This window comes from Pristiophorus japonicus, chromosome 11 (assembly GCF_044704955.1).
Source record: "Pristiophorus japonicus isolate sPriJap1 chromosome 11, sPriJap1.hap1, whole genome shotgun sequence".
NCBI lineage: Eukaryota > Metazoa > Chordata > Chondrichthyes > Pristiophoridae > Pristiophorus > Pristiophorus japonicus.
Genome location: NC_091987.1, coordinates 127,926,033 through 127,940,081, shown reverse-complemented (window position 1 = coordinate 127,940,081; position 14,049 = coordinate 127,926,033). Strand labels below are relative to the sequence as shown.

At 46.6% G+C, this 14,049-nt stretch overlaps 1 protein-coding gene across 1 annotated transcript in view; it reads left to right on the top strand.

The window, feature by feature from the left end:
- LOC139275581 (uncharacterized) overlaps nt 1-14,049 on the top strand; it is a 276,054-nt gene that overhangs the window by 212,762 nt on the left and 49,243 nt on the right. Inside the window, exon 34 of the mRNA XM_070892751.1 lies at nt 4,683-4,762. Coding sequence (XP_070748852.1) covers nt 4,683-4,762 — 80 coding nt within the window. The remainder of the gene's footprint in view (nt 1-4,682; nt 4,763-14,049) is intronic.

The following is a 14,049-nucleotide window of genomic DNA, read 5'->3' as shown; positions in this document are numbered from 1 at the left end:
TATAGGTCTCGTCTGCTCCATCTCTCCTCATAGGACAATCCCCCCCATCCCAGGAATCAATCTGGTGAACCTTCGTTGCAAGTATATCCTTCCTTAGGTAAGGAGACCAAAACTGTACACAATACTCTAGGTGTGGTCTCACCTGGGCACTATATAATTGCAGTAAGATGTTTTTATCCTTACATTCAAATCCTCTTGTAATAAAGGCCAACATACCATTTGCTTTCTTAATTGCTTGCTGTACCTGCATGTTAACTTTCAGTGACTCGTGTACGAGGACACCCAGGTCCTTCTGAACTCCAACCTCTCACCCTTTAAATAATACAGGTTGAACCTCCCTTACCCGGCACTCTTGGGACCTGACCTATGCCGAATAAGGGATTTTGCCGGATAAAGGGAGGTCACGCCAGGGGGGAGGGGGAAGGGGAGACGGCCCGAGGTCAGGGAGGGAGGAGGAGGTTGGTGTCCCGGTCGGTTTTAAAGTGTCGGTGGGCTGCGAAGTGTTGGCGGGCCCCTGGCAGGCCGAGTGTCGGTGGGCCGAGTGTCAGTGGGCCCCCGGCGGGCTGAGTGTCAGCGGGCCCCTGGTGGGCTGAGTGTCGGCGGGCCCCCGGCGGGCTGACTGTCGGCGGGCCCCCGGCGGGCTGAATGTCGGCGGGCCCCAGCGGGCCTAGTGTCAGTGGGCCCCCGGCGGGCTGAGTGTCAGCGGGCCCCTGGTGGGCTGAGTGTCGGCGGGCTCCAGCGGGCCTAGTGTCAGCGGGCCCCGGCGGGCCGAGTGTCGGTGGGCCCCAGCGGGCCGAGTGTCGTTGGGCCCTCGATGGACTGAGTGTCGGTGGGCCCTCAGTGGGCTGAGTGTTGGCGTGCCCCAGCATGCCGAGCGTCGGTAGACCCCCGGTGGGCCGAGTGTCGGTGGGCTGAGTGTCGGCAGGCCCCAACGTCGGGGTGGAGGTCGGTCGCGTTCTGCGCATGAGCCCCGGCCACCAGAATCATGCCGAACGAGGGGTGGTGCCGGATAAGGGAATCCCAGATAACCTGTACTCTGCCTTTTTCCTACCAAAGTGGATAACGTCACATTCCTCCACATTATATTCCATTTGCCATGCTTTTGCCCATTCATTTAGCCTGTCTATATCCCCTTGAAGCCTCTTTGCATCCTCCTCACAACTTTACATTCCTATCTAGCTTTGTATCATCAGAAAACTTGGATATATTACATTTGGTCCCCTCACCCACATCACATACTGTGAATAGCTGAGGCCCAAGCACTGACCCCACTAGTTCCAATCTGCGAACCCAAAAATGACCCTACTCTCTGTTTTCTGTCCGTTAACCAATCCTCAATACATGCCAGTATATTACCCCCAATCCCATGAGCTCTTATTTTGTTTAATAACCGCGCCCCCCCCCCCCCCCGCACTGTGTGGCACCTTATCGAATGCCTTCAGAAAATCCAAATACGCCACATCCACTGGTTTCATAAATCCGTGTTGACTCTGCCCAATCCTATTATTATTTTCTAAGTGCCCTGTTACCACGTCCTTAATAATAGCTTCTAGCATTTACCCTACGACTGATGTCAGGCTAACTGGTCTGTAGTTCCCTGCTTTCTCTCTTCCTCCTTTCTTAAATAGCGGGGTTACATTTGCTACCTTCCAATCCATGGGAACCGTTCTAGAACCTATGGAATTTTGGAAGATGACAACCAATGCATCCACTATCTCTATAGCCACCTCTTTCAAAACCCCAGGATATAGGCTATCAGATCCAGTGGATTTATCGGCTTTCGGTCCCATTAATTTCTCCAGTACAATTTTTTGACTAATACTATTTTCTTTCAATTCCTCATTCTCACTCGACCCTTGGTACTCCACTATGTCTGGGAGGTTTTTTGTGACTTCTTCTGTGAAGGCAGACACAAAGCATTTATTTAATTTCCCTGCCATTTCCTTATTCCCCATTATAAATTCTCCTATCTCAACCTGTAGGGGACCCACATTTACTTTCACTAATCTTTTCCTGTTTGCATACCTATAGAAGCTTTTACAGTCTGTTTTTATGTCTCTCGCTAGTTTACTCTCATATTCTATGTTCCCTTTCTTTATCAATTTCTTGGTCCTCCTTTGCTGAGTTCTAAGATCCTCCCAATCCTCAGGCTTACTAATCTTTTTGGCAACATGATAAGTCTCTTCCTTTGTTTTAAAAACAATTATATTTGGCACTTGCTGCAGTCTGGTAGCCTTATAGATGCATTCAGTGCATCCTAAGCCGATTGTCACCAGAGCTGCCTATCACTTGAGTTGATTATCCAGACATTTAGGCATAGGTCTTCCAAGCACTGGATCATTCTACTTTGGCTGAGTGTTTCCACCTCCCCCAACCAATGTTTCTGTTGGTTTTTGAGGAGTCCAGTTTGAGGAAGTTGTATCACATATGTCTGGAAACATGGAGGGCTGATGTTGAGGCTTGGTGCCGTGTGCAGGCAGAAAATCTGAGCGCTGTTAAACTCTGCCATGATTCTCTGATCAGTGAATTCAAGGAGGGGAACTCTAGTCTGGTTAACTTTGTTTTCTTCTTCAACTGATGGACAAGTATCAATTACAACAGATGTGCTAAGCAGTAACTTGACTAATATCTGATGAAACGCAAGTCAAAATCAGCGAAAATGACAGGTTGTTATGGGAACCTGTGACCCAGGCTGAAAATCAAACAGCCTCGCTGTTTGAGCTGGGGCCAGCTTTTGTTTTGCGCAGGTGTCCATGGAAATTGGTAAACCATTCTGTGTTCATTTAATGGGTCATCTTACTGTTTCATTTGGCTGATCAGGAGCGGAAATGTTTACCTTCTTGAGTATATTCAAGGCTGATACAGATTTTTAGACTCTAGGGAAACAAGGGATATGGGAATCAGGTGGGAAAGTGGAGTTGAAGTCAAAGGTCAGCCATGATTGGGCACAGGCTCGACGGGCTGAATGGCCTCCTTCTGTGCTGTAACCATTCTATGGGCCTGAACTTGGTGGAAGCCAAGGCCCGCCCAAGTGTTGCCCAAAGAGAGATCGGGCAGTATTTTTCCAGGAAGATCCCTCTAAAAGAGGTGGCAGTACCACCCGGTGGCAAATAACGGCTTACGCCATCAATCTAGGCAGCAGCGGGCAGGAGCTCTTAATCTCGGCGGCAAATGCGCTTGCCGCCCAAGTGCCGCGAGGATGGAGGGTGGAGGAGCTGAAAATAAAAACCATTACCAAAAACAAAATAAACACCAGAACACCTTCAAGGGACCCCATCCAGGTAAGACGCTGTGCAAATGTTTTTTTGAAGATGTTCATTAACCTTTTTTTGCAGGTCTTCATACTTACCATTGGGGTTAGACCTGCCTCCACGCAGCGGTCCTTCCCCCTGCTCGCGCTGACTCCCGCCCGCACCAATCTGGCAACTTGGTGGGCGGGGGGACACTCGCGCTACTTGTCCAAAAGCAACCGTCAGTGGGCGGTTCCCGGTGGTACTCTCCTCCTGCCCGCTGCAGCCCAATTGGAAACTGGCACAGAAGGGAGACCGGCGGCAAAACTCGGCAGCAGTCGGCGGCAGTGGGCCGTAAGGTCACCAATATTGGGGCCTATGATTCTATGTCACCATTCTATGAAATTATTCAATGGCGGAGCAGCCTCACGAGCCGTTTGGCCTACTCCTGCCTCCTAATTCTTATGTTCTTTCACCAGAGTACCTTAGTGAAACTTGTGAAATCTTTTGTGTGCTCAGAATCAAGTAGAGGCAAGCAGGTGATGGGGAATGGATTACTCTGCTCATTTATACCTACAAACAGCATTGACCACTCTTAGCCAGATTCATGGGTTCAGTTCCGAGCTCCTTCTACACTATTCCAGGAATGTGTCCACCCCTAATCAAACAAAAGTACCCCAGGGTGGCAGGAACCTATCCCTTGTCAACTACCCTTTGACTTACATCGGGCTGTTCCAGCCCACAAACTCTTTAGCCATTTCTGTGTTTATTTCCATCTTTCTACATTTTAACCATGTAGCTACAGTTCTGCTATCCTAATAATTTTGAATGTTAAGAATGAACTTGGTGTTAAACAGCACATTTCAGGACCTCAGAATGCCCAAAGTAGCCACTGTTGTAATGTAGGAAATGTGGCAGCCAATTTGCACACAGCCATCTCCCACAAACAGCAATGTTATAATGACCAGATCACCATTTTTTTTGGTGAAGTTTGTTGAGGGATAAATTCCCAGGACACTTGGAGAAACTCCCCTGCTCTTCTTTGAATAATGCCATGGGATCTATTACATCCATCCGAGAAGGCAGCTGAAAATTGTTTCAGCCGAAGGCGGCATCTCCTACAGTGCAGCGCTCCCTCAGTACTGCACTGAAGTGCCAGTCTTGAATATGTGCTCAAGTCTTGGGAGTGGGACTTGAACCCATGACCTTATGATTTAGAGATGAGAGTGCTATCACTGAGCCAAGGCTGTCAACCTGTTGGATTTTAAAACTGCCCCTGGTTTGAAATGTTCTTTTATTTCTAGTTTTAAACCAATCTCTGAGAGGTAAATGGCTATTTAGTGATTTTTGATTTTGCAATTCCCTCATGACATTCTTAAGTTTGATTATATGGAGAATCTCATTTGTATGCTCTTCATTTTTAATTATTCTTTCTCTCTTTCCTGTAAGCAGCATGTTCACCCTCCTTGCTCGGTGAATACACTCTTCGAGACAGTCAAGTTGAAGCCGAGGTCCCTTGTAGTCGGATTCAGGTGAATTTATAATGGGGAACAAGGAAATGGCAGACAAATTGAACAAATACTTTGGTTATGTCTTCACAAAGGAAGACACAAATAACCTTCCGAATGTACGAGGGGACAGTGGGTGTAGTGAGAAGGAGGAACTGAAGGATATCCTTATAAAGCGGGAAATTGTGTTAGGGAAATTGTTGGGATTGAAGGCCGATAAATCCCCGGGGCCTGATAGTCTGTATCTCAGAGTACTTAAGGAAGTGACCCTAGAAATAGTGGATACATTGGTGATCATTTTCCAACAGTTTATCGACTCTGGATCAGTTCCTATGGACTGGAGGGGAGCTAATATAACACCACTTTTTAAAAAAGGAGGGAGAGAAAAAACGGGGAATTATAGACCGGTTAGCCTGACATCAGTAGTGGGAAAAATGTTGGAATCAATCATTAAGGATGAAATAGCAGCGCATTTGGAAAGCAGTGACAGGATCGGTCCAAGTCAGCATGGATTTATGAAAGGGAAATCATGCTTGACGAATCTTCTGGAATTTTTTGAGGATGTAACTAGCAGAGTGGACAAGGGAGAACCAGTGGATGTGGTGTATTTGGACTTTCAAAAGGCTTTTGACAAGGTCCCACACAAGAGATTGGTGTGCAAAATCAAGGCACATGGTATTGGGGGTAATGTACTGACGTGGATAGAGAACTGGTTGGCAGACAGGAAGCAGAGAGTCGGGATAAACGGGTCCTTTTCAGAATGGCAGGCAGTGACTAGTGGAATTCCGCAGGGCTCAGTGCTGGGACCCCAGCTCTTTACAATATACATTAACAATTTAGATGAAGAAATTGAGTGTAATATCTCCAAGTTTGCAGATGACACTAAACTGGATGGCGGTGTGAGCTGTGAGGAGGACGCTAAGAGGCTGCAGGGTGACTTGGACAGGTTAGGTGAGTGGGCAAATGCATGGCAGATGCAGTATAATGTGGATAAATGTGAGGTTAGCCATTTTGGGTAAAATCTCGAAGGCAGAATATTATCTGAATGGTGGCAGATTAGGAAAAGAGAAGGTGCAACGAAACCTGAGTGTCATGGTTCATCAGTCATTGAAAGTTGGCATGCAGGTACAGCAGGCGGTGAAGAAGGCAAATGATATGTTGGCCTTCATAGCTAGGGGTTTTGAGTATAGGAGCAGGGAGGTCTTACTGCAGTTGTACAGGGCCTTGGTGAGGCCTCACCTGGAATATTGTGTTCAGTTTTGGTCTCCTAATCTGAGGAAGGACGTTCTTGCTATTGAGGGAGTGCAGCGAAGGTTCACCAGACTGATTCCAGGGATGGCTGGGCTGACATATGAGGAGAGACTGGATCAACTGGGCCTGTATTCACTGGAGTTTAGAAGGATGAGAGGGGATCTCATAGAAACGTATAAGATTCTGATGGGACGGGACAGGTTATATGCGGGAAGAATGTTCCCGATGTTGGGGTAGTTCAGAACCAGGGGACACAGTCTTATGATAAGGGGGAGGCCATTTAGGACTGAGATGAGGAGAAACTTCTTCACTCAGAGAGTTGTTAACCTATGGAATTTCCTGCCGCAGAGAGTTGTTGATGCCAGTTCACTGGATATATTCAAGAGGGAGTTAGATATGGCCCTTACGGCTAAAGAGATCAAGGGGTATGGAGAGAAAGCAGGAAAGGGGTACTGAGGGAATGATCAGCCATGATCTTATTGAATGGCGGTGCAGGCTCGAAGGGCCGAATGGCCTACTCCCGCACCTATTTTCTATGTTTCTATGTTTCAATGAGTTGAATGAGGTGCGTTGGAATATCTCTGAGGAGGGAACAAAATCAGTGTGAGAAAGGCTACCTTCATTTATCACTTCTTGAATGATTGACCAAGTAGAGGCAGACATGCCATCCATGGTAATGTCTGCAGGTTGGCCTGTCTGACAGAAACAAGGGTAGCATGAGGCAGAGCTTTGTCTGAAGGAGGGTTCGAGTTGTGACTTTTGTATCATTAAATGTATTTAACGGCAAACACCTCTCTGTAAATTGAATCCAAGTGTTTGATGCTTAAATCCATATGTAGGTTGCATTGTCCCTAATTGTTACACTTGGTAGTGTTTCTGGAGCAGGTGATTCACCTGCGTGTCACCTGCGTTCTTTAGGCCCTAAAGGGACGCAGTCTACTTTACCAGAAGGGTAATGCATTCTGTAGTATCTGGTGTAGTGCCCCTCCCCTTAAAAAACAGCACCTGCAAAGAGAAAAGACAGAACAAAATCAATAGGGGTGGGGGAGAGAATGCTAAGAGTCCAGGGAACCGAAATTGCCCCTTCCCTTAAGGCCTGTTACCACCAGAAATCGACGGCCACGCTGTGGAGTGGAATGGCTGCCAATTTTTTGTGGAATGGCCGCCATTTTGAACATTCCGCTCCTGCGGTATCCTGGCTCCCCCCACTACCGCTCCGCCGATCCGTCCTAAGTGCGTCATCACAGCGCGCACCGCCGATGTTCGTCCCGAACACAAAATTCCGTGGAGAAAGTCTTGCTTCTGCCACTTGGTGCCACCGGCAACTTTTTCTGCTGCTTGGAGTGTGCTCAAAATGGCGGTGCGGCTGCCTTTAAAGGGAAGGGTGCACTGCCGCGGCCGCCATCTTTTTAATTGTTGGCCGACTACCAGGTCTGGCCGACAATTATGCCCCTCTTAGGTGCCAGGCTGCTGACCTGGCCGAAACCCTCCCTGGTGGCCCAGTGGACCTAACTTAAAGAATTGCAGTGGCTCTCAGTGAAGGGGAGAGACATGGTGACGCGCCAGCGCGATGACATCATCAACACGATGCTGATGAGTGACAGCAGCGAACACAGCACCCGTCTTCTCACTTCCGCCGCTCGAGTGTGCAAACTTCCGCTCATCGCCGCACTTCCGCCCCCATTATGACCGGCTGCTGGAAAAAAAAGCCAAAGAGTGGAATTTCGCTCAAGAGGCCACTGCATTCACCGCGCCGGTAAAAACAGCTGAAACAGGGTAAATCGCTGCATTTTCAGCGGGAGCAATTTCAGCCCCCAGGACTACTGCCTCTTGTCACAGTGAGGCTGTTACTGGGATAAATGACCTGCAAAAAGGTTTTTAAAAGACGCTAAACTTGTTTTGAACAGCATAACCTTTGCCTCGCCACGAGCAATGACACAGGTGATCTATTAGTAGTTTTGTTTCTTGTCCTTGGGCTGTGGTCAACACTTGAGAAATTCGTGATTAGCACGTTTCTGGAGGTGGTCACCCCGCAGTTTAAGAGTGTGCAGACAACGAGGGAATGGGTGACCGCCAGACAGAAGAGGAGGACCGGGCAGGTAGTGCAGGAGTCCCCTGAGTGCATCTCGCCCTCCAACCAGTATTCTGTTCTGAGTACTGGTGGGGGCGATGGTTCCTCTGGGGAGTGCAGCCAGAGCCAAGCCCATGGCACCACGGGTGGCTCAGCTGCACGGGGAGGTGTGGAAGAGCTATAGCGGTAGGGAATTCAATCGTTAGGGGAGCAGACAGGTGTTTCTACAGCCACAGACGTGATTCCAGGATGGTATGTTGCCTCCCTGGTGCCAGGGCCAAAGATGTCACTGAGCGGCTGCAGTACATTCTGAGGGCGGTGGGTGAACAGCCAGAGGTTGAGGTCCATATCGGCACCAGTGACATGGGAAGAAAGAAGGATGGGTCCTGCAGGCAGATTTTAGGGAGCTAGGAGAGAGATTAAAAAGCAGGACCCAAAAGGTTGTCATCTCCAGATTACTCCCAGTGACACGTGCTAGTGAGTATAGAAATAAGAAGATAGAACAGATGAATATGTGGCTGGAGAAATGGTGCAGGAGGGAGGCCTTTAGATTCCTGAGGTATTGGGACAGTTTCTGGGGGAGGTGGAACCTGTACAAGCCGGACGGGTTGCACCTAACAGCACGGGACCAATTTCCTTGCGGGGGGGGCGGGTTCTAGTGCTATTGGGGAAGGTTTAAACTAGCTTGGCAAGGGGATGGGAACCTGAGAACATTGTCAGAAGGGACAGAAAATTAGCAAGCAATTTTGGAAGGCAGAGGAAACAACGGTTAGAAAAAAAGACAAGGCAGTTTGGCAGTGCTAAATGGTATATACTTTAATGCAAGGAGTCTGGGGAATAAGGCAGATGAGCTGAGGGCACAGATAGACATGTGGGATTATGATTTAGCCATTACTGAAACATGGCTGAAAGAAGGGCAGGTATGGCAGCTCAACATTCCTGGTTACAGGGTTTTCAGGCGAGATAGAGAGGGGGCTAAAAGTGGAGGGGTGGAGGGGGAGGTGGCAGTATTGATTTAAAGAAACAATTACAGCTGTGAGGAGGGATGATATGTTAGAAAGATCATCGAATGACACCATATGTGTGGAACTAAAGATCAAAAAAGGGGCGATCACACTGCTGGCAGTGTATTTAAGGAGCTAGGAGGTAAATTAAAACGTAGGACCTCAAAAGTAGTAATCTCAGGATTGCTACCAGTGCCACGTGCTAGTCAGAGTAGGAATCGCAGGATAGCTCACATGAATACGTGGCTTGAGCAGTGGTGCAGCAGGGAGGGATTCAAATTCCTGGGGCATTGGAACCGGTTCTGGGGGAGGTGGGACCAGTACAAACCGGATGGTCTGCACCTGGGCAGGACCGGAACCAATGTCCTAGGGGGAGTGTTTGCTAATGATGTTGGGGAGGAGTTAAACTAATATGGCAGGGGGATGGGAACCAATGCAGGGAGACAGAGGGAAACAAAAAGAAGACAAAAGCAAAAGACAGAAAGGAGATGAGTAAAAGTGGAGGGCAGAGAAACCCAAGGCAAAAAACAAAAAGGCCACTGAATATAAAGGGGCTGCAGGAGGGGGTCAAAACTAAAAATCATGGTTTAAAAACGAGTATTAAAACATTCTACCTAAATGCACGCAGCATTCGAAATAAAGTAAATGAGTTGACGGCACAAATCATTACAAATGGGTATGATTTGGTGGCCATTACAGAAACGTGGTAATAGGGTGGCCAAGACTGGGAATTAAACATACAGGGGTATCTGATGATTCGGAAAGATAGACAAGAAGGGAAAGGAGGTGGGGTAGCTCTGTTAATAAAGGATGATATCAGGGCAGTTGTGAGAGACGATATTGGCTCTAATGAACAAAATGTTGAATCATTGTGGGTGGAGATTAGAGATAGTAAGGGGAAAAAGTCACTGGTGGGCGTAGTTTATAATAACTTCACGGTGGGGCGGGCAATAATCAAGGGAATAATGGAGGCATGTGAAAAAGGAACGGCAGTAATCATGGGGGATTTTAACCTACATATTGATTGGTCAAATCAAATCGCACGGGGTAGCCTGGACGAGGAATTCATAGAATGCATACGGGATTGTTTCTTAGAACAGTATGTTACAGAACCTACAAGGGAGCAAGCTATCTTAGATCTGGTCCTGTGTAATGAGACAGGAATAATAAACGATCTCCTAGTAAAAGATCCTCTCGGAATGAGTGATCACAGTATGGTTGAATTTGTAATACAGATTGAGGGTGAGGAAGTAGTGTCTCAAACAAGAAAACTATGCTTAAACAAAGGGAACTACAGTGGGATGAGGGCAGAGTTGGCTAAAGTAGACTGGAAACACAGACTAAACGGTGGCACAATTGAGGAACAGTGGAGGACTTTTAAGGAGCTCTTTCATAGTGCTCAACAAAAATATATTTCAGTAAAAAAGAAGGGCGGTAAGAGAAGGGATAACCAGCCGTGGATAACCAAGGAAATAAAGGAGAGTATCAAATTAAAAACCAATGCGTATAAGGTGGCCAAGGTTAGTGGGAAAATAGAAGATTGGGAAAATTTTAAGCGACAGCAAAGAATGACTAAGAAAGCAATAAAGAAAGGAAAGATAGATTACGAAGGTAAACTTGCGCAAAACATAAAAACGGATAGTAAAAGCTTTTACAGATATATAAAACGGAAAAGAGTGACTAAAGGAAATGTTGGTCCCTTAGAAGATGAGAAGGGGGATTTAATAATGGGAAATGTGGAAATGGCTGAGACCTTAAACAATTATTTTGCTTCGGTCTTCACAGTGGAAGACACAAAAACCATGCCAAAAATTGCTGGTCACAGGAATGTGGGAAGGGAGGGCCTTGAGACAATCACTATCACCTAGTGCTGGACAGGTTAATGGGACTCAAGGTAGACAAGTCCCCTGGTCCTGATGAAATGCATCCCAGGGTATTAAAAGAGATGGCGGAAGTTATAGCAGATGCATTCGTTATAATCTACCAAAATTCTCTGGACTCTGGGGATGTACCAGCGGATTGGAAAGCAGCTAATGTAATGCCTCTGTTTAAAAAAGGGGGCAGACAAAAGGCAGGTAACTATAGGCCGGTTAGTTTAACATCTGTAGTGGGGAAAATGCTTGAAGCTATCATTAAGGAAGAAATAGCGGGACATCTAGATAGGAATAATGAAATCAAGCAGAGGCAGAATGGATTCATGAAGGGGAAATCATGTTTAACTAATTTACTGGAATTCTTTGAGGATATAACGAGCATGGTGGATAGAGGTGTACCGATGGATGTGGTGTATTTAGATTTTCAAAAGGCATTCGATAAGGTGCCACACAAAAGGTTACTGCAGAAGATAAAGGTACGCAGAGTCAGCGGAAATGTATTCGCATGGATAGAGAATTGGCTGGCTAACAGAAAGCAGAGAGTCGGGATAAATGGGTCCTTTTCGGGTTGGAAATCGGTGGTTAGTGCTGTGCCACAGGGATCGGTGCTGGGACCACAACTGTTTACAATATACATAGATGACCTGGAAGAGGGGACAGAGTGTAGTGTAACAAAATTTGCAGATGACACAAAGATTAGAGGGGAAGCGGGTTGTGTAGAGGACACAGAGAGGCTGCAAAGAGATTTAGATAGTTTAAGCGAATGGGCTAAGGTTTGGCAGATGGAATACAATGTCGGAAAGTGTGAGGTCATCCACCTTGGGAAAAAAAACAGTAAAAGGGAATATTATTTGAAAGGGGAGAAATTACAACATGCTGCGGTGCAGAGGGACCTGGGGGTCCTTGTGCATGAATCCCAAAAAGTTAGTTTGCAGGTGCAGCAGGTAATCAGGAAGGCGAATGGAATGTTGGCCTTCATTGCGAGAGGGATGGAGTACAAAAGCAGGGAGGTCCTTCTGCAACTGTATAGGGCATTGGTGAGGCCGCACCTGGAGTACTCCGTGCAGTTTTGGTCACCTTACTTAAGGAAGGATATCCTAGCTTTGGAGGGGGTACAGAGACGATTCACTAGGCTGATTCCGGAGATGAGGGGGTTATCTTATGATGATAGATTGAGTAGACTGGGTCTTTACTCGTTGGAGTTCAGAAGGATGAAGGGTGATCTTATAGAAACATTTAAAATAATGAAAGGGATAGACAAGATAGAGGCAGAGAGGTTGTTTCCACTGGTCGGGGAGACTAGAACTAGGGGGCACAGCCTCAAAATACGTGGGAGCCAATTTAAAACCGAGTTGAGAAGGAATTTCTTCTCCCAGAGGGTTGTGAATCTGTGGAATTCTCTGTCCAAGGAAGCAGTTGAGGCTAGCTCATTGAATGTATTCAAGTCACAGATAGATAGATTTTTAACCAATAAGGGAATTAAGGGTTATGGGGAGCGGGCGGGTAAGTGGAGCTGAGTCCACAGCCAGATAAGCCATGATCTTGTTGAATGGCGGAGCAGGCTCGAGGGGCTAGATGGCCTACTCCTGTTCCTAATTCTTATGTTCTTATGTATTATAGACCTCCAAACAGTCCAAGGGAGATAGAAGAACACATATGTAGGCAAAATACTAACAAATGCAAAAACAATAGGGCAGTAATAGCGGGGGTTTCAATTACCCTAATATTAACTGGGATACTATCAGTGTAAAAGGTACGGAGGCCACAGAATTCCTAAATTACATTCTGGAGAACTTTTTTAGCCCATCAATTGTGAGGGACAGTATACACAGACTCATCAAGGACAGTCAGCATGTATTTGTTAAGGGAAAGTCGTGTCTGATTAACGATTGAGTTATTTGAGGTGGTAACAAGGAGGGTCGATGAGGGCAGTGTGTTTTCTGTAGTTTACATGGATTTTAACAAGATTTTGGACAAGGTCCTACATGGTAGGCTGATCAAAAAAGTACAAGCACAAGGGATGCAAGAGAGAGTGACAAATTGGATCCATAATTGGCTCAGTGGCAGGAAGCGAAGGGTAATGGTTGAGGTGAGTTTTTGTGACTGGAAGGCTGTCTCCAGTGGGGTTCCACAAGGCTCAGTACTCGGTCCCTTACTTTTTGTAGTATATATTAATGATTTAGACTTAAATGATAAAGAAATTTGCAGATGATACAAAAATTGCCCATGTGGTTGACACTGAGGAAGAAAGCTCCAGACTGCAGGAAGATATCGATGAACTGGTCAGTTGGGCAGAAAAGTGGCAAATGGAATTCAATCCGGAAAAGTGTGAGGTAATGCATTTGGGGAGGGGCAACAAGGCAAGGGAATACACAATAAATGGGAGGATACTGAGAGGTGTGGAGGAACAGTTGGAGTATATGTCCACAGATCCTTAAAGGTAGCAGGACAAGTCGATAAGGTAGTTAAAAGGCATACGGAATGCTTTCCTTTATTAGCCGAGGCATAAAATATAAGAGCAGGAAAGTTATGCTAGAACTGTGTACAATACTAGTTAGGCCACTGCTTGAGTACTGCGTACAGTTCTGGCCACCACATTACACGAAGGATGTGATTGCACTCGAAAGGGTGCAGAGGAGATTTATGAGGATCTTGCCAGGAATGGAAAACTTTAGCTATGAGGAAAGATTGGATAGGCTGGGTTTGTTTTCCTTGGAACAGAGGAGGCTGAGAGGAGACCTTATTGAGGTGCGTAAAATTATGAGGGGCCTAAATAGAGTGGATAGGAAGGACCTATTTCCCTTAACAGAGAGGTCTATAACCAGGGGGCATAGATTTAAAGTAGTCGGTAGAAGGATTAGAGGGGAGATGAGGAAACATTTCTTCACCCAGAGAGTGGTTGGAGTCTGGAACTCACTGCCTGAAAGAATGGTAGAGGCAGAAACCCCCATCACATTTAAAATGGATGTGCACTTAAAGAGCCGTAATCTACAAGGCTACGGACCTAGTGCTGGAAGATAGGATTAGACTGGGTAGCTCTTTTTCGACCAGCACGGACACAATGGGCCAAATGGCTTCCTTCTGTGTCATAATTTTTCTATGATTCTAACC